This window comes from Pelophylax lessonae, assembly GCF_965119305.1.
Source record: "Pelophylax lessonae genome assembly, chromosome: 1".
Lineage (NCBI taxonomy): Eukaryota > Metazoa > Chordata > Amphibia > Anura > Ranidae > Pelophylax > Pelophylax lessonae.
Window position 1 is genome coordinate 26,172,616 of NC_138768.1, and position 25,899 is coordinate 26,198,514.

The 25,899-nt window shown below is 44.0% G+C and overlaps 1 protein-coding gene across 1 annotated transcript in view; it reads right to left on the bottom strand.

Annotated features, from left to right (window-relative positions):
- Window positions 1–9,700: 9,700 nt before the first annotated feature.
- Window positions 9,701–25,899, bottom strand: part of LOC309563172 (vomeronasal type-2 receptor 26-like) — a gene marked incomplete at both ends in the record, with an annotated part of 80,770 nt that continues 64,571 nt past the window's right edge. The window contains one exon of the mRNA XM_082267506.1: window positions 9,701–10,593. Coding sequence (XP_082123632.1) covers window positions 9,701–10,593 — 893 coding nt within the window. The remainder of the gene's footprint in view (window positions 10,594–25,899) is intronic.

The following is a 25,899-nucleotide window of genomic DNA, read 5'->3' on the forward strand; positions in this document are numbered from 1 at the left end:
GACTGTCCTTCTCTGCCCTGCCATTATATACTGCTCACTGACTGCCCTGCCTTGCCCTGACATACTGTTCAGAGTGCCCTGACATACTGCTCACAGAGGGCCCTAACCTGCCCTGACATACTGCTCACTGACGGTCCTGCTCTTACATACTGCTCTCAGACTGCCCTTACATACTGCTCACAGACTTCCCTGACATTCTACTTGCAGAGTGTCCTTCCCTGCTCTGCCCTTACATGCTGCTCACTGACTGTCCTGCCCTGACATACTTCTCACAGACTGCCCTGACATACTGCTTACAGATTGCCTTGCTCTCTGACTGCCCTGCCCTCTCCTTCCCTGACATACTGCTCACAGACTTCCCTACCCTGACATACTGACTGTCCTACCCAACCCTCACATTCTGCCCACAGATTGGCTTGACATACTGTTCACAGACTTCCCTGACATGCTGCTGACAAACTTCCCTGACACACTGCTAACAGCCTGCCATTACATACTGCTCACAGTCTGCCCTACCCTGCTCTGACATCCTGCTCACTGACTGCCCTGCCCTTAAATACTGGCCCTGCCCTGACATACTTCTCACAGACTGCCCTGTCATGACATACTGCTCACAGAGCGCCCTGATTTGCCTTGACCTTACATAATGATCACTGACTGACCTGCCCTGCTCTGCCTTGACATACTGCTCATAGACTACCCTGACATACTGCTCACTGACTGCCCTGCCCTGACATACTGCTCACTGACTGCCCTGACATACTCCTCACTGACTGCCTTTACATACTGCTCACTGACTGCCCTACCATGCTCTGACATCCTGCTCACTGACTGCCCTGCCCTTAAATACTGGCCCTGCCCTGACATACTTCTCACAGACTGCCCTGTCATGATATACTGCTCAAAGAGCGCCCTGATTTGCCTTGACCTTACATAATGATCACTGACTGCCCTGCCCTGCCCTGCTCTGCCTTGACATACTGCTCATAGACTTCCCTGACATACTGCTCACCTCTCTGCCCTGCCCTGACATACTGCTCACTGACTGCCCTGACATACTCCTCACTGACTGCCTTTACATACTGCTCACTGACTGCCCTACCCTGCCCTGACATACTGCTCACAGACTGCCCTAACATACTGCTCACTGACTGCCCTTACATATTGCTCAGTGTGCCCTGTCCTGACATACTGCTCACAGACTGTCCTTCTCTGCCCTGCCCTTATACTGCTCACTGACTGCCTTGCCCTGACATACTGCTCAGAGTACCCTGACATACTGCTCACTGACTGTCCTAACCTGCCCTGACATACTGCTCACTGACTTCCCTGCCCTGACATACTGCTCCCTGCCCTGACATACTGCTCACAGACTGCCCTGTCATGACATACTGCTCACAGACCGCCATGATTTGCCTTGACCTTACATAACGCTCACTGACTGCCCTGCCCTGCCTTGACATACTGCTCATAGACTTCCCTGACATACTGCTCACTGACTGCCCTTACAAACTGCTCAGACTGCCCTGCCTTGACATACCGCTCACTGACTGCCTTTACATACTACTCACTGACTGTCCTACCCTGCCCTGACATACTGCTCACAGACTGCCCTAACATACTGCTCACTGACTGCCCTTACATACTGCTCAGTCTACCCCACCCTGACATACTGCTCACAGACTGCCCTTCTCTGCCCTGCCCTTATATACTGCTCACTGACTGCCCTGCCTTGCCCTGACATACTGCTCAGAGTGCCCTGGCATACTGCTCACAGACTGCCCTAACATACTACTTCCAGAGTGTCCTTCCCTGCTCTGCCCTTACATACTGCTCACTGACTGTCCTGCCCTGACATACTTCTCACAGACTGCCCTGACATACTGCTCACAGATTGCCTTGACATACTGTTCACAAACTGTCCTACCCTACCCAGCCCTGTCATGCTATTCACAGATTGGCCTGACATACTGCTCACAGACTTACCTGATATACTGCTCACAGACTGCCCTGATATCCTGCTCACAAATTTCCCAATTCTGCCCTGCCCTCACATACTGCTCACTAAATGACCTGCCTGGAATCTCTATCTATGTTGACCTTTCTTAGTATACTATGAATGCCGTAAGAAGCTGGTCTCCCTGACCAAGCTGCTTAGGAACAACCAGGTGGCCCACTCCTGGGGATATCCTACGAAACTGCTCATCATGCGGGATTGCCGCACACATGTGATCCGCACAGTTGAAGATGGTTTTTGCCTCGCTAAATAGTGGGGTGTGCTCCCTGAATCGGACGCATCTCTGCATTCATCTGGTTCACCTTCTCAACTAGACCCAGACAAGTAAAGAAGAAATTAATTTGTTTACCCGTGCTCTTATGGATGTTATTGTGACTTACAGCTAAGGGTTCTCACGACCCCAAACACTGCTGGTGAAAGGAAGACGACCAGGAAGCCGGCGCTGATACCCCCTTGTCCACTCCCTGCGCACTAAGTCGCATGATGGGGTTATCCCCATGCCTCTTTTTATTTGTTATATGTTCTTTCCATGCTTTTTGTTTTATTTCTTGCTGTTTTAGCCTCCTTACTTACAACCATTTCTCTGGATAATATGTGGATCTGGTTTAAGCAAATCTCACCCGAACATGGAGACTGACTTTGGGCAATCTATCAAGGGCAATGCCGTCTTATCCTGGAGCAGGTACTGTTTGCACCTTCACCTACACTTTCCACCATTCATATCCAGAGATGTATAGTAACGAAGTAGAACTACTTAAGTACTGTACTTAAGTACCGAAATGCGGTATCTGTACTTTCCTAGAGTAGAATTTTTTTCTCCTACTTCTACTTTTACTTCACTACATTTTTTCGATTATTTAGATACTTCTACTCTGATATTTTTTTTTTGTGCTGCATAGTTACTCTTTACTTTTAAAAAAATTACCACTGCCAGAACAGTAGATGGCAGGTTGCATAAAGCTCAAAAAAATGTGTATAATGTCATTTGTAAATCAGCGCATACGAAAATAAAGGCTGTGTATAATAAAAGCTGCTATACCAAATCTTTCCAATAAAAAGAAAATATGAAACAAACAAATAAATGGTGCTACAGCGCTTAAAGTGCATCAAGAAACTACTAACAAACACAGGTTAATCATTTGAATAAATCATTTGAAATAATAAAAAACAATATGATGTTTAAACTTTTGACTTCTTTCTTTAATAACTACATAACACAGTACTTGTACTTCTACTTTCAGTACTTGAGTAGAAATTTTTTTTCAAAAGTACTGGTACTTTTTACTTTTAGTACTTAAGTAGCAAATTTTTTGAAAAAAACTACTTGCAATACTTAAGTAAAAAAAATGTTCAATACTTTAGTACTTCTACTTAAGTAACTTTTTCTGCGAGCACTTCCACTTCTACTCAAGTCACTTTTTGATCGAGCACTTGTACTTTTACTCAAGTAGAAATTTCGAGTACTTTATACAAGTCTGTTCATATCTGCCGTATGGCTTGACTTTAACCCTTACGCATGGCATTTAAGTTTGTCACCATCAATGCCCACGGCTTAAACAGCCCATTTAAAAGAAGGACTCTTTGGAGGGAGGCTCAATCCCTTAAGGGGGGGGGGGGTCATATGTGTGCAAAAGACTCTAAACAGCCCAAATGCTCTGACACTCTCTATCCGCATGTGTATTGCTCTTCTGGCCCAACTAAGAAAAGGGGCGTTCTAACTGCCATTAAGAACTCAGTAGCCTTTAAACTCCATGAATGTATATCAGATGAAGCAGGCCGGTATTTAATATTGGCCTGCGACATCAATAATGTCACATACACTATTGTGACCTGTATGCACCGAATCAGGGTCAAGTTTTTGCGATCCTTAAGAAAGAAGGTAGGTCGTGTCAGAAAGGGTTTTACTCTTTATTGTGGAGACTTTTACTGTATTGTAGATACTACGCTAGATTGTTCTTCACCCCAGAGGCATGCACGAACCACGCTACAGCAGTTCTTGCATTTCTCTGACTTATACGACCTGTGGTGTTGTGTCAACTCCACAGAAAGAGATTATACGTATTACTCAGTCCCTCATCAATCATACTCCAGCATAGACCTTTTTGTTTCTGACCTGTCTCTTCTGCGTGCAGTTGAATTGGTAAAAATCCACTCTATATCCTGGTCCGACCATGCCCCGGTCTCTGTGGTGGTCTCGGAGCCTACTATGGCTACTCCTACTCATTTATGGCGCAATAATGTATCTTTGCTTCGGGACCAATCTCACGGAGAGCAGTTGCGTGGTCGGCTTGTGGAATTCTTCCGCGCTAATGATAGCCCAGAAACTGATATCTTTAATATATGGTGTGCTCATAAAGAGTATACTAGGGACCTTCTCATTCAGCTGGCCTCCAGGGTTAAAAAAGAGAAGACCTCAGCATTGATAGCCCTTATGGCGAACCTTAAATCTTTGGAAACTAAACATAAGAAACTGCCTACTCCGGGTGCCCTAGCTGAACTCAATGCCTGCAGGCAAGCTGTCCAACATAAACTATTTGAGGAACATCAACACCTTCTTTACCTCTCTAAATTGTATGCACCTGTCATACAAGTGCTGAAAACTTAGGCCTTGAAGGTTGGTAGTGACCTAAACCAAAAACATTGGTAGAAGCTAGCAGAATCAAGGAAGAGGAATAGGATAGGCAGACGCCTAGCAAATTAAATCAGTTACATCAGCATCAGGGGCTTGATAGCTCTTGTTGATCCAGGACTGGTTCATTTTGATAAAAATCAGCCAATCAACAGAATCTGTGCATAGTTGCACTCTTTTGTCGGCACAAAACCTCCAGCAGCACCGAACCTCCGTTCGGAAAGCATGCTGGAAGCAGGACAGGCCAGTAGCTCCATTGCATATTGAGCAAGTTCTGGCCAGTGGTCCATACTTAAGACCCAGTAAGCCAGTGGATGCTCAGCTGGAAAGGTCTCCAAGTCTGCTCTTGCATGATGGAGACACTGTCGAGGGTTGCTTAAACCTAACAGTCCTAGGTGCTGCTGAAGACAAAAGAACTGTTTAAAGGCATCGGTCAGCCGGCCGCCTTCTCCACCGCTCCTCCTTTGGCTGAACGATGCCTTAGAAACATGTCCAGAGAATGTTGACCTCCCAGTGTCTGGCAAGGTGTTAAACAATTTTTTTTTTCAAGGCCTCCTCATGTTTCTTCCTTGCGAAGGCAGGATGAGCTCTGAAAATTTACCCTTGTAACGTGAATCAAGAAGGGTTGCCAACCAGCAATTATCCCTCTCCTTAATAGCACTAATCCTCGGGTCCTTTTGCAGGCTTTGAAGAATCAGGGAGCCCATGCATCGTAAGTTGGAGGAGACATGAGCTTCTGAGTCCTCTGGGTCACTAAGGATGACATTGTCAGCAGGGGCAACCTCTCCCCAACCACATACAACTCCTGGGGTTTCTGGGGAATCAAAACCATCCCTTTAAGACTGCTGTATGCTATCCTCTACATATATGCTGCCGAAATCCTCCTTCTCCTCCTCCTCCTCCTCTTCCTCCTGTGTGTTTTTTTTCGCCCTGCAAGAACGATATATGCATAAAAGGGGGCCATGCGAGGAAAGGAAGTCCTCCTCTTCCTGCCGCTATTCTTCCTCAAGTGCTCTGTCCATGATTCCACGCAGCGTGTGCTCCAGCAGGTAGACTAGCGCGATAGTGTCACTTGTCCCGTCTCAACATCCTTGTGCCCTCCTCAAATGGTGACAGGACGATGTATCCATCCTTAATCAAAAGCCACTAGTGTGGCGAAAAAAAGCCAAGCTCCCCTGACCCTGTCCTTGTGCCATACTCACACAGGTACTGATTGATGGCCCTCTGCAGCGTGTGCAGCCGCTGCCGCATTGCCAACGTTGAGTTCCACCTTGTGGGCATGTCACAAATGAGGCGGTTGGTGGGCAGGTTGAATTTCCGTTGAATGTCAGATAAGTGAGCACTGGGATTGAACGGATGGCGGAAATGGCCACAGACTTTCCTGGCCTGCCTCGGGAGATCTTGGAAGCCTGGGTATCTGCTCAAGAAACGCTGCACCACCAGATTCAGAACCTGTGATAAGCATGGAACATGTGTCAAGTGTCCCTGTCGGAGGGCGGAGAGAAGGTTGGTGCCATTGTAAAATACAACTATTCCTGGCTCAAGCTGTTGTGGTGTCAACTATCTCTGAGCCTGCGCCTGCAGAGCTGACAGAATCTCTGCACCGGTGTGACTCCTATCCACTAGACAGACCAACTGAAGCACAGCATGGCATCTTTTATCCTGACTGCTTGCGTAGCCCCTTGAACGCCTAGGGGGCACTGCTGCTTCAGAGGACAACTGAGCAGAAGAGGACATGGAGGAGGAGGTGGTGGAGTAGCCAGATGTGGCAGAACCAGCACCAGCTTTTTGGAGGTGTGGTGGCAAAACAAGCAGAAACACCAAACCCTGTCCTGTATCCTTCACAGGTGCCAGCAGAGTTACCAAGTGTGCTGTGAAAGAAATGTAATGTCCCTGTCCATGCCTGCTGGACCAAGAGTCAGCAGTAATGTGCACCTTCCTGCTGACTGCTTTGTCCAACGAGGCCAAAACACTACCTTCCACATGACGATAGAGAGCCGGAATAGCCTTATGTGAAAAGAAATGCCTTTTTGGGACCTGCCACTGTTGTGCAGCACATTCCACACATTTGAAAAAGGGAGCAGAGTCTACCTGATGAAAAGGCAGCAACTGTAATGCTAACAAATTGACCAAGCTAGCATTAAGACTCTGAGCATGTGGATGGCTGGGACAGTATTTCTTTCTACGGTTCAAAAACTGGGGTAGTGAAATTTGCTCCAAGTTTGACCATTTGTTCGGCCCGCGGAATGACCACAATGCACTGCACCACCGCACAGTGCATTGGAAGCCCTGATTGGCTGAAGCAATAAGAGCTTTGCCCAATAAGTGTACAGAGCACTGTCAGAGCCATGACTCTATCCAATCATGGCTCATTGCTCTTAGTCCTACCCCACATTATAAAAGTATTCTTTCAATAGCAGCCATTTGTTGTGTGATATTGGCATGGAGAGAGATAGAACAGGGCTAATTTTTAGGCCTGTACTGGCCGACACTTACTTCTTTATCCTGTAAATGCCTAATTTTTCAGACTGGAAGTGAAAATCAATGGGTCTGTAAAGGTTCCGCCAAATTGTGGAATGGATGCGGACCCATTTTACAGATGTGTGAATGGACCCTATATGTATTTGACATGTATTTACCGGCTGCTGTCAGTTCTGGCTGATTTATGAAAAAAATAAAAAAAAATTTTGGTATAAAAAAAAAAATAAAAAAATTTTGGGGCAACTTTTCCAATTGCAATACTTTTGTTAAGACATTTTCCATGTGCTGGGACTATTTGTGCACAGCTAGTAAGTATTTTGTGGCTGCAAATATGACCTAAAGGTTTTTAAAGTTCGCCTCCCATTAAAGTCAATGGGGCCCGCTGCGAACTCGCGGTTCGCGGACTTTTGAGAAAATTTGCGGCTGACGTTCGCGAACCGCCCCGGCCGATGTTTGTCCATCACTATTGATAGGGCCTTTCTTTTATGCTTTAATTATTTTTTGCAGCAGGGCTTCACTATAGAAAAGTTTACTTTTGTACCATGTGTGACTGACTGCATTTGTCTATGTGGATCCCAGTTGCTTGACTGATTTTTTATACACAATAAGATTCCTATGGCCAACTTATTCACTGAAGTGATTAGACTTGTAAGTAAGGTGAGTGAATGATGGATTGGGGGGGAAGTTCATGAAGAGATCGCTTGAAGATTTCCATGTGTTCTAAGGGAATTTGATAATTTTGCACATTCTTTAGCACTTTTATTGTGGGATGAGTTTTTGTATGTTAAATCATGGGAGATCTAGGTATTTATCTTACACTATTTTTCACCAAATTATTTGCACATTTAATCGTTTTTTTGTAATAGTGATTATATTTATTTGAGAAATATTGCTTTTGGGGTTTAATATATATATATATATATATATATATATATATATATATATATATATATATATATATATATATATATATATATATATATATATATATATGCAGCGTTGTTCTTAGTGTGTATGATTTGAATACTTATAGGAAGGGATTGGGGGGGGATTGTTACTTTTTTATCTTTTTTGCTTTTTTTTTTTTACACGTCTGACTAGAAGATCTGGAAGGTGGCAGAAATACCCAATTATGGGGCCCTTATGAGTAAGAACATTAATTTAAAACAAATTAAGCAAACATAATTCTAATGTTTAATATCTTCTTCAGAATAAAACCAATGATTGATCAATGAGCACCTGGAACCTGTTTTTTGATTTAGATGTATTCCTATCAGGATCTGGCAAGGTGTGGAGTAGGAGAGTTGTCTCTGCAGCATTGTATGGGGAAGCCGAAAGCTCCCTTGTGGCAGCAGTTTACAAAGAAATATATACAAGAAGAAAGATTTTTTTTTTTATTAGGTCCTATAAAGAAAATGTACTTTAAAATGAACTTGATGTTTGACTTATATGAACTTACTGAGAACATGCTCTCATCAACTATACCTAATATTAAAATAATTTTAGAATGCACCAAACTAAATGTATTTATTAATATAGCCGGATACATCTACATACTGTATAATATAATAAAGTGACCGGACACTAAAAATACATTACAATCAGTTTATAAAAGAACATGTTTAATATTTATCTGTCTGCAAGGTGGTGAGTGAAATATTTCCTCTCTTGAAGACTGATGGGTGTCTCTGGCATCTTACCATCGAGGCCTTTTGCAATATCACTTATGAAGATATTAAACAAAATTGGTCCCAGTACAGATCCCTGAGGTACCCCACTGGTAACATGACACTTTGTCCCATTCTTGTTACTGTGGTTCCTCCTCACTAAGTGACTGCATTTTTCTGTAGTGAGATTGGAGGAACCACTACAACCAGCAGGGGACTAGGTTTCCAACATATCCAAAGTGTCGAAAACCAGTGGTGTCCAGAGCAAAAAATTCACTCACCATCCAAAGGAGTTAAAGTAGTTGTAAACCCTCACATATACCCAGTGAAGTGAATAGCCTCAGATGATACACATAGATGAAACAAATCCTCCTACATAAGATTTACCTGTATATCTGCTGTCTTCAGCTTTCTACACTCTTTGGAATGTGCAGATCATGTTAAAAACCCTTCTCCCTCTTTCAGCAGTGCATAGGGGTGGGTGGGGAGAAAGGGCTTACACTGTGTGAGATCTGATTGGAGGAAAGGGACACACCCCCTCTCAACATAGGCAGGGGAACAAAGGAACATGCAAAGCTGTAGTCTGGATAGACAAGCTCCCTGCTCTCAGCTCGCTCCCCAACACAAATTTTCAGCTACTGCTACCTCATGTGTTGGAGAGCTTGTCAGAAGACACTCATGCTGATAACAGAGGAATGAAGCACCAGAGAGAAACAACACTTAGAGCTTTGTAAAGAGATGCATAAACATTACATTTATATATGTGCTTTGTTCAACTTTCATGAATGGGATTTACAACCACTTTAAGTATTAAAAGTTGATATATGTTCATTCTCAAAATACTAAAATTAACAATAACAAAGATAATGCTATAACTACTGTTAACCCAGTGTTGATCCATACATATTAGTGGATAAAAGTTTTTGTATTCAGGTCAGGTCTGTACAGAATTATGTAACATTTTGGGAAAAATATACAGCCAAGAAGTCCAATATTTGATGCCATTATAGCAAAAACCTCCACAGCCACCATGTATTTCCCTCTGGTGCTCAGATAGACTGGGATCATGGCAACCCAGACACTGCAGAACACCAGCATGCTGAAGGTGATGTACTTGGCCTCATTAAAACTGTCCGGTAATGTTCTGGCTAAAAAAGCAATAATGAAACTCACAGCTGCCAGAAGCCCCATATAGCCCAGGACAGAGTAGAAGCCGATAACTGAACCCTCATTACACTGAATGATGATCTTCCCCTGATTAGAGTGAGTGTCCCGATCCTGGAAGGGCGGAGAAATAGACAACCAAGTGACACAGATTATGACTTGGACCAGTAAGAAGACACAAATGATCAAATTGGGCAGTTTGGCTCCCATCCATTTCCTCCAGGGACTCCCAGGTTTGGTGGCTTTAAAAGCAATACACACCATGATACTTTTGGCAAGTAGAGAAGAGACGGCAACTGAGAAGATGACACCAAAAGAGGTGACACGCAGCATGCAGGTCACATCTACTGGATGGCCGAGGAACAAGAAGACACAGAGGAAGCTCAGCATGATGGAGACCAGGAGAAGATAGCTCAGGTTCCGGTTATTAGCTTTAACAATGGGGGTGTCATGGTAATGTATAAATATCCCCAATATTAAACCAGTCAGAAGACAACAGAGGATGGAGACAGCTGAAAATACTGCAACAATGGGATCATCAGTGTAGGAGAGAAATTCTATCAATTTAGAAACACACCGATCCTTCTTCTCATTTGGCCATTCTTCATCAGGACATTTCATGCAGTTTTCACTGTCTGCAGGAAGAACAATACAAACACAATGAGCATCGGGGTCAGAGCTTCTGAGAAAATGAAATGTCTTGTGTTGTCACACAGCTAGCAATGTGATTTCTATCAGTGCATTGTGGGGGGAGGAAAAGAGAATATATAAATAAATAATAAATATGATATATTGCAAATATAATACAAATATAAATAAAATAAAAAAATATAATGTAATAAATTACCTAAATACTGTATCTAATTTAGTGGCCTATTGGTGCACTCCCATGATGTCTGTGTCCCTTGGACACATCACATCACTGATCGGCAGAAAGGCTCTGTGATTGTCGCTTCTGATTACATGATGGATGTGATAGGAAACGATTAAACAGTTCTGCCTGTTACTCAATCGGCTCTGTTTCTCCTCACATAGAACTCGCAAGTGAGGAGAGAGTGAGCCAAACTGTTGCCAGCTGGGGATCAGTTAATTTTGAATCATTTTTTTAACTGTTTTTCACACACTGATTACCCAGCCAGTGTCCCCATTATGCACACATCTGTCACAGTGTCAAGTCCACATCTGTTGCAGTGTATCAGGGATTAACATCTGTACCCAGTGTCAATTCAACACCTGTCATTGTGTACCAGTGATCATCAATATTGGTCACAGTGTACCAGTGATCAACATCCCTTCCAGCGCCACGTGGGTGCTGCCCATGGGGGATGGGGGGGTGGGGGGGGGGGTTGGGAATTATACTACAAAAGCACACATCCTCAACCTCTGATTAAGAGAATTCCAGTAGGCCAGTACCTACGGATTTATAGAAATTTCTCTGATGAAACTGATTTTGAAAAACAAGCCACTATGCTACAAAATAATTTCCTCCAAAGAGGTTGCAGTAGAAAATTACTTAAAAGAGCATAAAAAATGCCAAAAATAGCCCACAAGACTTCTCTTTCAGGGAGAACAGGAAGGGACACTGTTTAAAATTCTCCCAATCGTCAAATATAACAATCAGGCAAATTACATTAGGCAAATTTTTGCTAAACATTGGAGAATCCTTACAGAGGATCTGATCGTCCATAATTATGTGGAAGAGAGACCACATCTTATCTTCAGAATGGATCATTCAAGGACATCATGCTCACATAAGCCATTTTTCCCCACAGGGCAAATGTGACCCCTGTGGCTCCCGCCCAAAAGGTACCTTTAAATGCGGGAGTAGTGAATATTGCCGATACATATATGAAAGTAAGAGATTTATACTCCCAAACTCTGAGGTTTTCAAACCCAGACACTTTATTAACTGTAACACCATCGGAATAGTTTACCTACTTACCTGCGGTTGTGGGTCATTTTATGTTGGGAAAACCAAGAGAAAATTCTGGAAGTGTATAAAGGACCATGTGACTCACATCAATACAGGGGTTCTAGACAGCCCTATCACAAGACGGTTTGCAGATAAACACAAATATCGAGCGGACACTCTTCAATTTACTGCATTAGCAAGAATACATCGCCCACCTAGGGGTGGAGACTTTAATCGGTTGGTACTACTCATCGAAACTACAGTGCCTTGTGAAAGTATTCGGCCCCCTTGAACTTTGCGACCTTTTGCCACATTTCAGGCTTCAAACATAAAGATATAAAACTGTAATTTTTTGTGAAGAATCAACAACAAGTGGGACACAATCATGAAGTGGAACGAAATTTATTGGATATTTCAAACTTGTTAACAAATAAAAAACTGAAAAATTGGGCGTGCAAAATTATTCAGTCCCTTTACTTTCAGTGCAGCAAACTCTCTCCAGAAGTTCAGTGAGGATCTCTGAATGATCCAATGTTGACCCAAATGACTAATGATGATAAATAGAATCCACCTGTGTGTAATCAAGTCTCCGTATAAATGCACCTGCACTGTGATAGTCTCAGAGGTCCGTTTAAAGCGCAGAGAGCATCATGAAGAACAAGGAACACACCAGGCAGGTCCAAGATACTGTTGTGGAGAAGTTTAAAGCCGGATTTGTATACAAAAATATTTCCCAAGCTTTAAACATCCCAAGGAACACTGTGCAAGCGATAATATTGAAATGGTAGAAGTATCAGACCACTGCAAATCTACGAAGACCTGGCCGTCCCTCTAAACTTTCAGCTCATACAAGGAGAAGACTGATCAGAGATGCAGCCAAGAGGCCCATGATCACTCTGGATGAACTGCAGAGATCTACAGCTGAGGTGGGAGACTCTGTCCATAGGACAACAATCAGTCGTATACTGCACAAATCTGGCCTTTATGGAAGAGTGGCAAGAAGAAAGCCATTTCTTAAAGATATCCATAAAAAGTGTCATTTAAAGTTTGCCACAAGCCACCTGGGAGACACCAAACATGTGGAAGAAGATGCTCTGGTCAGATGAAACCAAAATCTATCTTTTTTGGCAACAATGCAAAATGTTATGTTTGGCGTAAAAGCAACACAGCTCATCACCCTGAACACACCATTCCCACTGTCAAACATGGTGGTGGCAGCATCATGGTTTGGGCCTGCTTTTCTTCAGCAGGGACAGGGAAGATGGTTAAAATTAATGGGAAGATGGATGGATCCAAATACAGGACCATTCTGGAAGAAAACCTGATGGAGTCTGCAAAAGACCTGAGACTGGGACGGAGATTTGTCTTTCAACAAGACAATAATCCAAAACATAAAGCAAAATCTACAATGGAATGGTTCACAAATAGGGTTGAGCGAACACCTAGATGTCCGTGTTCGACGGGTTCGGCCGAACTTTAAAAAAAAGTCCGGGTCCGTGTCCCGGACTTTTACCGAACTTTTCCCGGACACCGAACCCCATTGAAGTCAATGGGGACCCGAACTTTAAGGCACTAAAATGGCTCTAAAACACCAAAGGAAAGGGCTAGAGTGCTGCAAATGGCAGCAAAACGTAATTAAGAGCATGGCAAGTGCTCTGCAAACAAATGTGGATAGGGAAATAACTTAAAACAACAAAAAAAAACAGAAAAATAAAACAATGTTCTTCTTCATCTCTGAAGGACGAGGCCCATATGGAGTAGGAGGGAGGTTAAGGTGGTGGTGGATGTGGCGGTGACATAGGCGTGCGCACAGGGTGTGCTGGGTGTGCCTGGGCACACCCTAATCACCTAGGGCACATAGCATTGCCAGTGAGGAGATGGGAAAGATCTCCCTGGGACCTGCTCTGCTCTATTTCTCCTTGCCTACAGGTACATGGCCCCGATACATTACTCTCCCTGCTGGCAAACACATGCATGTGTATTTCAACTTTGGGGTGCACACCTTAATGCAATAGGCTGCGCACACCTATGGGCGGTGTAGGTGGAAGCGGCGGTGGAGGAGGACCAGGGCCGGATTAACAGCATCATGGGCTTGGTGCTGAGGATTTTGAAGGGCCTTAGGGCCGTGCCTTGCCATGCACCCAGAGGAGGAAGGGTGCAGCCATGCATGCCTAATTCAACATGGGATGCTGTCTCTGAAGCCCATAAACACATCCATGCATCGCCAACTGTCCCTCCTTGTCCGGCCTTCACGCTGTGTGGGGAGGTTCTGAGGGTGCTGCCTGGGGAAGCGAGCATAGAAGCCAGACTTCTGTGTTTACAAGTGACAGAAGAGCGGTAACAGTGAATATGGCCAACCCGGGGCCTATATAAAAGGTAGGGGCCTGGAGCTGCAGCTCCAATAGCCCCTACATTAATCTGGCCCTGAGGAGGAGGACGAGGTAGCCAACACTGCTTCTTTTCACAAATTTTAAATGAGGGTACACCCCAAAAGAGTGAGAAAGAGCAAAAATGGAACAATGGGTGGGTAAGGTCGGTATCCATTGCTATTCTGCATAAGGTACGGAAAAGTCCCGTGGGATCCATGCCTGGTTCATTTTAATGAACGTGAGCTTGTCCACATTGTCTCTGGACAGGCGGCTGCGCTTGTCTGTTATAACGCCCCCAGCCGTGCTAAATACCCGTTCAGATAATACACTGGCTGCAGGGCACGCCAGCACCTCCAAGGCGTAAAGGGCAAGCTCAGGCCATGTGCCCAATTTGGAGACCCAGAAGTTGAAGGGGGCAGACCCGTCATTCACTACATGTAGGCGTGTGCACACATACTGCTCCACCATGTTGGTAAAATGCTGCCTCCTGCTAAGACGTTCCATCTGAGCTGCTGGTGCTGCTGTTTGTTGTGGCGTGCTGACAAAGCTTTTCCACATTTCGGCCATGCTAACCCTGCCTTCTGAGGTGCTGGCGGTGCCCTGGTTGCGTTGGCGACCTCCTCCTCCTCCTCCTCTGCCTTGTGCTTCCACTGTGGCCCCGCTGTCAGATGGGAATGCCAGCAGCATGGCGTCTACCAGCGTGCGCTTGTACTCGCGCATCTTGCGATCGCGCTCCAGTGAGTGAATTAAGGACGGTACGTTGTCCTTGTAACGGGGATCCAGCAGCGTGGCCACCCAGTAATCAGCACAAGTTAGAATGTGGGCAACTCGGCGGTCGTTGTGGAGACACTGCAGCATGTAATCGCTCATGTGTGCCAGGCTGCCCAGAGGCAACGAAAGGCTGTCCTCTGTGGGAGGTGTATGGTCCGTGTCCTCTGTATCCCCCCAGCCACGCACCAGTGATGGCCATGAGCTGGCCTGGGTGCCACCCTGCTGTGAACATGGTTCCATCTCCTCCTCCAGCTCCTCCTCCTCCTCATCCTCCTCATCCTCCAGAACTGTGCCCCTGCTGGACAATTGCGTCCCTGGCGTTTGCGTGTGCAGGAACCCACCCTCGGAGCCCCTTGCGAATGACTGCCCTGAAAGCCTTGGAAATGTTACCTCTTCATCCTCCTCCTCCTCCTCATCCTGTGCCACATCCTCTTCCATCATCGCCCGAATTGTTTTTTCAAGGAGGCATAGAAGTGGGATAGTTAAGCTGAGAACGGCGTCATTGCCACTGGCCATGTTGGTGGAGTACTCAAAACAGCGCAACAAGGCACACAGGTCTCGCATGGAGGCCCAGTTAAATTAAATAGCGGAATAGAAAATATGATCCAAAAAAAGTGTATGTATATCACACGTACACAACCACACTAGGCCCCAATTACTATTGTTTGTACCCCTAAAAGGCTAGATGAGGAGTAGGGGGAGTATGGAACAGGCAGCACCCTCAAACCTTCAGAAGTATGAGATGAACCCCAACAACTTGGAAAGGTGGATCTCTCTCACACGTACCGACACAGACTATCCCGCAATTCAATTGATCCTCAAAGGTTTTTATTGAATAGCGGAATAGGAAATATGATCAAAAAAAGTGTATGTATCTCGCACGTACACAACCACACTAGGCCCCAATTACTATTGTTTGTACCCCTAAAAGGCTAGATGAGGAGTAGGGGGGGTATGGAACAGGCAGCACCCTCAAACCTTCAGAAGTATGAGATGAACCCCAACAACTTGGAAAGGTGGATCTCTCTCACACGTACCGACACAGACTATCCCGCAATTCAATTGATCCTCAAAGGTTTTTATTGAATAGCGGAATAGGAAATATGATCAAAAAAAGTGTATGTATCTCGCACGTACACAACCACACTAGGCCCCAATTACTATTGTTTGTACCCCTAAAAGGCTAGATGAGGAGTAGGGGGGGTATGGAACAGGCAGCACCCTCAAACCTTCAGAAGTATGAGATGAACCCCAACAACTTGGAAAGGTGGATCTCTCTCACACGTACCGACACAGACTATCCCGCAATTCAATTGATCCTCAAAGGTTTTTATTGAATAGCGGAATAGGAAATATGATCAAAAAAAGTGTATGTATCTCGCACGTACACAACCACACTAGGCCCCAATTACTATTGTTTGTACCCCTAAAAGGCTAGATGAGGAGTAGGGGGGGTATGGAACAGGCAGCACCCTCAAACCTTCAGAAGTATGAGATGAACCCCAACAACTTGGAAAGGTGGATCTCTCTCACACGTACCGACACAGACTATCCCGCAATTCAATTGATCCTCAAAGGTTTTTATTGAATAGCGGAATAGGAAATATGATCAAAAAAAGTGTATGTATCTCGCACGTACACAACCACACTAGGCCCCAATTACTATTGTTTGTACCCCTAAAAGGCTAGATGAGGAGTAGGGGGGGTATGGAACAGGCAGCACCCTCAAACCTTCAGAAGTATGAGATGAACCCCAACAACTTGGAAAGGTGGATCTCTCTCACACGTACCGACACAGACTATCCCGCAATTCAATTGATCCTCAAAGGTTTTTATTGAATAGCGGAATAGGAAATATGATCAAAAAAAGTGTATGTATCTCGCACGTACACAACCACACTAGGCCCCAATTACTATTGTTTGTACCCCTAAAAGGCTAGATGAGGAGTAGGGGGGGTATGGAACAGGCAGCACCCTCAAACCTTCAGAAGTATGAGATGAACCCCAACAACTTGGAAAGGTGGATCTCTCTCACACGTACCAACACAGACTATCCCCCAATTTAACTGATCCCCAGAGGTTTTTGATTAAATAGCGGAATAGAAAATATGATCCCAAAAAAGTGTATGTATATCACACGTACACAACCACACTAGGCCCCAATTACTATTGTTTGTACCCCTAAAAGGCTAGGAGTAGGGGGAGTATGGAACAGGCAGCACCCTCAAACCTTCAGAAGTATGAGATGAACCCCAACAACTTGGAAAGGTGGATCTCTCTCACACGTACCAACACAGACTATCCCCCAATTTAACTGATCCCCAGAGGTTTTTGATTAAATAGCGGAATAGAAAATATGATCCCAAAAAAGTGTATGTATATCACACGTACACAACCACACTAGGCCCCAATTACTATTGTTTGTACCCCTAAAAGGCTAGGAGTAGGGGGAGTATGGAACAGGCAGCACCCTCAAACCTTCAGAAGTATGAGATGAACCCCAACAACTTGGAAAGGTGGATCTCTCTCACACGTACCAACACAGACTATCCCCCAATTTAACTGATCCCCAGAGGTTTTTGATTAAATAGCGGAATAGAAAATATGATCCCAAAAAAGTGTATGTATATCACACGTACACAACCACACTAGGCCCCAATTACTATTGTTTGTACCCCTAAAAGGCTAGGAGTAGGGGGAGTATGGAACAGGCAGCACCCTCAAACCTTCAGAAGTATGAGATGAACCCCAACAACTTGGAAAGGTGGATCTCTCTCACACGTACCAACACAGACTATCCCCCAATTTAACTGATCCCCAAAGGTTTTTGATTAAATAGCGGAATAGAAAATATGATCCCAAAAAAGTGTATGTATATCACACGTACACAACCACACTAGGCCCCAATTACTATTGTTTGTACCCCTAAAAGGCTAGGAGTAGGGGGAGTATGGAACAGGCAGCACCCTCAAACCTTCAGAAGTATGAGATGAACCTCAACAACTTGGAAAGGTGGATCTCTCTCACACGTACCAACACAGACTATCCCCCAATTTAACTGATCCCCAAAGGTTTTTGATTAAATAGCGGAATAGAAAATATGATCCCAAAAAAGTGTATGTATATCACACGTACACAACCACACTAGGCCCCAATTACTATTGTTTGTACCCCTAAAAGGCTAGGAGTAGGGGGAGTATGGAACAGGCAGCACCCTCAAACCTTCAGAAGTATGAGATGAACCCCAACAACTTGGAAAGGTGGATCTCTCTCACACGTACCAACACAGACTATCCCCCAATTTAACTGATCCCCAAAGGTTTTTGATTAAATAGCGGAATAGAAAATATGATCCCAAAAAAGTGTATGTATATCACACGTACACAACCACACTAGGCCCCAATTACTATTGTTTGTACCCCTAAAAGGCTAGGAGTAGGGGGAGTATGGAACAGGCAGCACCCTCAAACCTTCAGAAGTATGAGATGAACCCCAACAACTTGGAAAGGTGGATCTCTCTCACACGTACCAACACAGACTATCCCCCAATTTAACTGATCCCCAAAGGTTTTTGATTAAATAGCGGAATAGAAAATATGATCCCAAAAAAGTGTATGTATATCACACGTACACAACCACACTAGGCCCCAATTACTATTGTTTGTACCCCTAAAAGGCTAGGAGTAGGGGGAGTATGGAACAGGCAGCACCCTCAAACCTTCAGAAGTATGAGATGAACCTCAACAACTTGGAAAGGTGGATCTCTCTCACACGTACCAACACAGACTATCCCCCAATTTAACTGATCCCCAAAGGTTTTTGATTAAATAGCGGAATAGAAAATATGATCCCAAAAAAGTGTATGTATATCACACGTACACAACCACACTAGGCCCCAATTACTATTGTTTGTACCCCTAAAAGGCTAGGAGTAGGGGGAGTATGTAACAGGCAGCACCCTCAAACCTTCAGAAGTATGAGATGAACCCCAACAACTTGGAAAGGTGGATCTCTCTCACACGTACCAACACAGACTATCCCCCAATTTAACTGATCCCCAAAGGTTTTTGATTAAATAGCGGAATAGAAAATATGATCCCAAAAAAGTGTATGTATATCACACGTACACAACCACACTAGGCCCCAATTACTATTGTTTGTACCCCTAAAAGGCTAGGAGTAGGGGGAGTATGGAACAGGCAGCACCCTCAAACCTTCAGAAGTATGAGATGAACCTCAACAACTTGGAAAGGTGGATCTCTCTCACACGTACCAACACAGACTATCCCCCAATTTAACTGATCCCCAAAGGTTTTTGATTAAATAGCGGAATAGAAAATATGATCCCAAAAAAGTGTATGTATATCACACGTACACAACCACACTAGGCCCCAATTACTATTGTTTGTACCCCTAAAAGGCTAGGAGTAGGGGGAGTATGGAACAGGCAGCACCCTCAAACCTTCAGAAGTATGAGATGAACCCCAACAACTTGGAAAGGTGGATCTCTCTCACACGTACCAACACAGACTATCCCCCAATTTAACTGATCCCCAAAGGTTTTTGATTAAATAGCGGAATAGAAAATATGATCCCAAAAAAGTGTATGTATATCACACGTACACAACCACACTAGGCCCCAATTACTATTGTTTGTACCCCTAAAAGGCTAGGAGTAGGGGGAGTATGGAACAGGCAGCACCCTCAAACCTTCAGAAGTATGAGATGAACCTCAACAACTTGGAAAGGTGGATCTCTCTCACACGTACCAACACAGACTATCCCCCAATTTAACTGATCCCCAAAGGTTTTTGATTAAATAGCGGAATAGAAAATATGATCCCAAAAAAGTGTATGTATATCACACGTACACAACCACACTAGGCCCCAATTACTATTGTTTGTACCCCTAAAAGGCTAGGAGTAGGGGGAGTATGTAACAGGCAGCACCCTCAAACCTTCAGAAGTATGAGATGAACCCCAACAACTTGGAAAGGTGGATCTCTCTCACACGTACCAACACAGACTATCCCCCAATTTAACTGATCCCCAAAGGTTTTTGATTAAATAGCGGAATAGAAAATATGATCCCAAAAAAGTGTATGTATATCACACGTACACAACCACACTAGGCCCCAATTACTATTGTTTGTACCCCTAAAAGGCTAGGAGTAGGGGGAGTATGGAACAGGCAGCACCCTCAAACCTTCAGAAGTATGAGATGAACCCCAACAACTTGGAAAGGTGGATCTCTCTCACACGTACCAACACAGACTATCCCCCAATTTAACTGATCCCCAAAGGTTTTTGATTAAATAGCGGAATAGAAAATATGATCCCAAAAAAGTGTATGTATATCACACGTACACAACCACACTAGGCCCCAATTACTATTGTTTGTACCCCTAAAAGGCTAGGAGTAGGGGGAGTATGGAACAGGCAGCACCCTCAAACCTTCAGAAGTATGAGATGAACCCCAACAACTTGGAAAGGTGGATCTCTCTCACACGTACCAACACAGACTATCCCCCAATTTAACTGATCCCCAAAGGTTTTTGATTAAATAGCGGAATAGAAAATATGATCCCAAAAAAGTGTATGTATATCACACGTACACAACCACACTAGGCCCCAATTACTATTGTTTGTACCCCTAAAAGGCTAGATGAGGAGTAGGGGGAGTATGGAACAGGCAGCACCCTCAAACCTTCAGTATGAGATTGTGTTCACTGTACCCCACAAAGATTGAGTTCACTGCACCCCACAATGATTGTGTTCACTGCACCCCACAAAGATTGTGTTCACTGCACCTCACAAAGATTGTGTTCACTGTACCCCCCAAAGATTGTGTTCACTGCACCCCACAAAGATTCTGTTCACTGTACCCCACAAAGATTGTGTTCACTGCACCCCAAAAAGATTGTGTTCACTGCACCCCAAAAAGGATGTTGTTCACTGCACCCCAAAAAGGATGTTGTTCACTCCACCCCAAAAAGATTGTGTTCACTGCACCCCACAAAGATTGTGTTCACTGCACCCCAAAAAGATTGTGTTCACTGCACCCCAAAAATGATTTTGTTCACTGCACCCCAAAAAGGATTTTGTTCACTGCACCCCAAAAAGGATGTTGTTCACTCCACCCCAAAAAGATTGTGTTCACTGCACCCCACAAAGGATTTTGTTCACTGCACCCCAAAAAGATTGTGTTCACTGCACCCCAAAAAGGATGTTGTTCACTGCACCCCAAAAAGGATTTTGTTCACTGCACCCCAAAAAGATTGTGTTCACTGCACCCCACAAAGGATTTTGTTCACTGCACCCCACAAAGATTGTGTTCACTGCACACCAAAAAGGATTGTGTTCACTGCACCCCAAAAAGATTTTGTTCACTGCACCCCAAAAAGATTGTGTTCACTGCAGCCCAAAAAGATTGTGTTCACTGCAGCCCAAAAAGATTGTGTTCACTGCAGCCCAAAAAGATTGTGTTCACTGCAGCCCAAAAAGATTGTGTTCACTGCAGCTCACACACAGAAAAATGGATGTGGATCACTGACACCTGCCTATCTCCAATCCCACACCACACAGTAATATCGATTGTAGTTTGTAGAACACAGTTTCCCTAAAATTCAGCAGACTCTGTCCCTAACAGGATTGAGAAGAGATCGTAGATCAGGATTGAGTGCAGACCCCACCCCCCACACAGCAATATCGATTGTAGTTTGTAGAAGACACTGACCCTATATAATTCAGCAGACTCTATCCCTAAAATGCCTACAACTCGCCCTGCCTAAACACTCCGACCTGTCCCTCAATTCTATCCGGACACAAATGGTTTTTTCCTGCCTATCTTTCCCTAATCAGCAGCCAGCACGTTGATGTGTGCTCTGTCCCTGAATCTAAGCAGCATAATGACGCCGCTGCGGCTGCCTCGAACTTATAAAGACTTGGTCACATGCTTCAGACGGCCAATCACAGCTACTGAGACATTTGCAGGCATGGCTGGGATGGCTTAAGGCACACCAGTTAAACGATTGTTGATTGGCTGTTGAAAGCCCGCCATGAAAAGAGCGCCAAAGCATGCAAAACCCGGAAATAAAACGACCGAACACGGATTTTTACCCGAACATACAGTAAAGTGTCCGTGTCCGTGTTCGGGTACAAAAAATCCAATTATTCGGTACGAACACGAATAATACAGTCCGTGTTCGCTCAACACTATTCACAAATAAACATATCCAGGTGTTAGAATGGCCAAGTCAAAGTCCAGACCTGAATCCAATCGAGAATCTGTGGAAAGAACTGAAAACTGCTGTTCACAAACGCTCTCCATCCAACCTCACTAAGCTCAAGCTGTTTTGCAAGGAGGAATGGGCAAAAATTTCAGTCTCTCGATGTGCAAAACTGATAGAGACATACCCCAAGTGACTTACAGCTGTAATCGCAGCAAAAAGGTGGCGCTACAAAGTATTAACTTAAGGGGGCTGAATAATTTTGCACGCCCAATTTTTCAGTTTTTTATTTGTTAAAAAAGTTTGAAATATCCAATAAATTTTGTTCCACTTCATGATTGTGTCCTACTTGTTGTTCATTCTTCACAAAAAAATACAGTTTTATATCTTTATGTTTGAAGCCTGAAATGTGGCAAAAGGTTGAAAAGTTCAAGGGGGCCGAATACTTTCGCAAGGCACTATAAATTGATTTTTAGATAAAAAGCAACCATCAAGGTCTTAACGATTTGATTCATTTTGCACCTTTCCTAAATTCAGACTAAATCAAGCCTGGGTGTGAGATAGGTCTTAGAATGCACCTAATACTCACTTTAAACTCTCGTTCGATCGCTTATTACTAATATTGGGTTATGCTCTATAGTACGGATGTGCTGGATGTTCGAGTGTAATATAAGTTTGGGTGTTCAATGAGCAGGGAAAAAAGTTCTAGCGAATAGGGATGATCGAACGGTTCGGGTGGACCATCGGTTCGACCCGAACATTGACTGTTCGAAATTCGGCTGAATTTCAAACTTTTTGCTGAAAAAGTTCGGAATTCGGCAACCAGAACCGACCAAAATGCAATGGGACAGGAACTGGGCCTTAAAAGCCCGTGATTGGACCAGAACCATCAGTAAAAGCCAATTGAGGGGGCAGGAGAATGCTAGGAATGTGATTGGAGTGACTAGGGGGTCCAGAGGCCAATCATTAGTGAATACGCCCCCCAGTATATAAGATAGCCCAGCCAAATCTCTACCATTTTAATACAGGGCTGTGGAAGAGAGTGGAAGCAGTTCTGTTACTTCTGCTCTCAAAGTGTCATTTAGCAATTATTAGTGTGAGGAAAGGGATATCTAATGTAGTTAGGGTACTATTTTCCACTATAGTTAGATTTAATAATCTAGTTTCTGTAGGGAAAGTGTTAAGTGTAAGGGGACCGTAGTGTAGTGTAGGGTTAACTGACTCTGACTGCTATGGCAGGGTGACAAAACCCTTCCATGTCAGGGTGACCGCTATACAGAAAAGATCGTTTCTCTTAGAACACATATGGAACATGAAGGTGGCTTCTCCCCTGTCACCTGGCTTTTTGTTGCAGGCGTTTATAGGGCTTTTTTGAGGACATGTTTGGAGTCAGGCATGACATCTGAACTTCTTTGTAGGGGTATATATACACACACATATGTATACATACACTTACACATATATAGGTGTGAAAGTAGCAGAAACCTATGCTTGCGCTAATGAAATAATTAACACCCATATGGCTTCTCTGCTATAACACCTATATATGTGTATGTGTATAAATACATATAAGTGTGTGTTTATATATACCCCTATACAGAAGTTCAGATGTTTTGCCTACCTCCAAAGACCCCCAAAAAATGCCCAAAAAAAACACCTGCTGCAAAAACACACCTGGGCGTTTTTGTAGCTGGCGTTTTTTTGGGCATTCTTTGGGCGTATAACTAGTATATATATATATATATATATATATATATATATAGTACAGACCAAAAGTTTGGACCCACCTTCTCATTCAAAGAGTTTTCTTTATTTTCATGACTATGAAAATTGTAGAGTCACACTTCAAGAGCTAGTCACCTGAAATGGTTTTCACTTCACAGGTGTGCCCTGTCAGGTTTAATAAGTGTGATTTCTTGCCTTATAAATGGGGTTGGGACCATCAGTTGTGTTGTGCAGAAGTCGGGTGGATACACAGCTGATAGTCCTACTGAATAGATTGTTAGAATCAGGGCTGTCTTTAACACAGGGCAAAAGGGGCAGCTGCCCCGGGTCTAGTAATTGTTGTGGGGCCCAAAGCAGCTGCCCCTTGAGCCCCCAAATAGTTGATAAGTGGATTCAAGAGGGCCCAAGAAAATTTTTGCCCAGGGTCCAATCAAGAATAAAGACGGCACTGGTTAGAATTTGTATTATAGCAAGAAAAAAGCAGCTAAGTACATGAAAACGAGTGGCAAAGGAGACTTGTTTGGGCTAAAGAACACAAGGAATGGACATTAGACCAATGGAAATCGGAGCTTTGGTCTGATGAGTCCAAATTTGAGATCTTTGGGGTTCCAACCACCATGTCTTTGTGCAATGCAGAAAAGGTGAACGGATGGACTCTACATGCCTGGTTCCCACCGTGAAGCATGGAGGAGGTGGTGTGATGGTGTGGGGGTGCTTTGCTAGTGACACTGTTGGGGATTTATTCAAAATTAAAGGCATACTGAACCAGCATGGCTACCACAGCATCTTACAGTGGCATGCTATTCCATCCGGTTTGCGTTTAGTTGGACCATCATTTATTTTTCAACAGGGCAATGACCCCAAACACACCTCCAGGCTGTGTAAGGGCTATTTGACCAAGAAGGAGAGTGATGGGGTGCTGTGCCAGATGACCTGGCCTCCACAGTCACCGGACCTGAACCCAATTGAGATGGTTTGGGGTGAGCTGGACCGCAGAGTGAAGGGCAAAAGGGCCAACAAGTGCTAAGCATCTCTGGGAACTCCTTCAAGACCGTTGGAAGACCATTTCATATGACTACCTCTTGAAGCTCATCAAGAGAATGCCAAGAGTGTGCAAAGCAGTAATCAAAGCAAGAGGTGACTACTTTGAAGAACCTAGAATATGACATATTTTCAGTTGTTTCACACTTTTTTGTTATGTATATAATTCCACATGTGTTAATTTATAGTTTTGATGCCTTCAGTGTGAATCTACAATTTTCATAGTCATGAAAATAAAGAAAACTCTTTGAATGAGAAGGTGGGTCCAAAGTTTTGGTCTGTACTGTATATCTATCTATCTATCTATCTATATATATATATATATATATATATATATATATATACATATATATATATATATATATATATATATATATATATAAAAAGTACAGTAAAACTGCAGGAAAGGGCACGGGGGGCAAAGTACTGTGAATTTGTTTTATTTTGCATTGTATCCGTGTGTTTTACTTTTGAATTTGCCGCCGGTTCCACCCCCTGCGAACATCACGTCGCAGGAGACGAAAGGCGGGGGAACAGAGAGCATCGGGAGAGAAAGATCCGCCGCAGCACACCGCCGGGATACATCACTGGATCCCGATGACAAGGTAAGTAACCCCTCTACCAGGATCCAGCGATCTTCCTAGCGGTACCCCGAGTATGGCTCGGGGTTACCGCTTTGGCACTGAAATTTAACCCCGAGCCACACTCGGGAATACTGCTAGGAAGGTTAAACAAAATTGGTCCCAGAAAAGAGCCTTGAGGTACCCACTTACAACATCAAACCATTCTGAAGGTATGCTATTTATCACCATCCTCTGTACGTGTTCCTGTTACCAATTTTCTATCCAGCTATAGTACACACATTATCATGAATGCCAACAGACCTCAATTTGT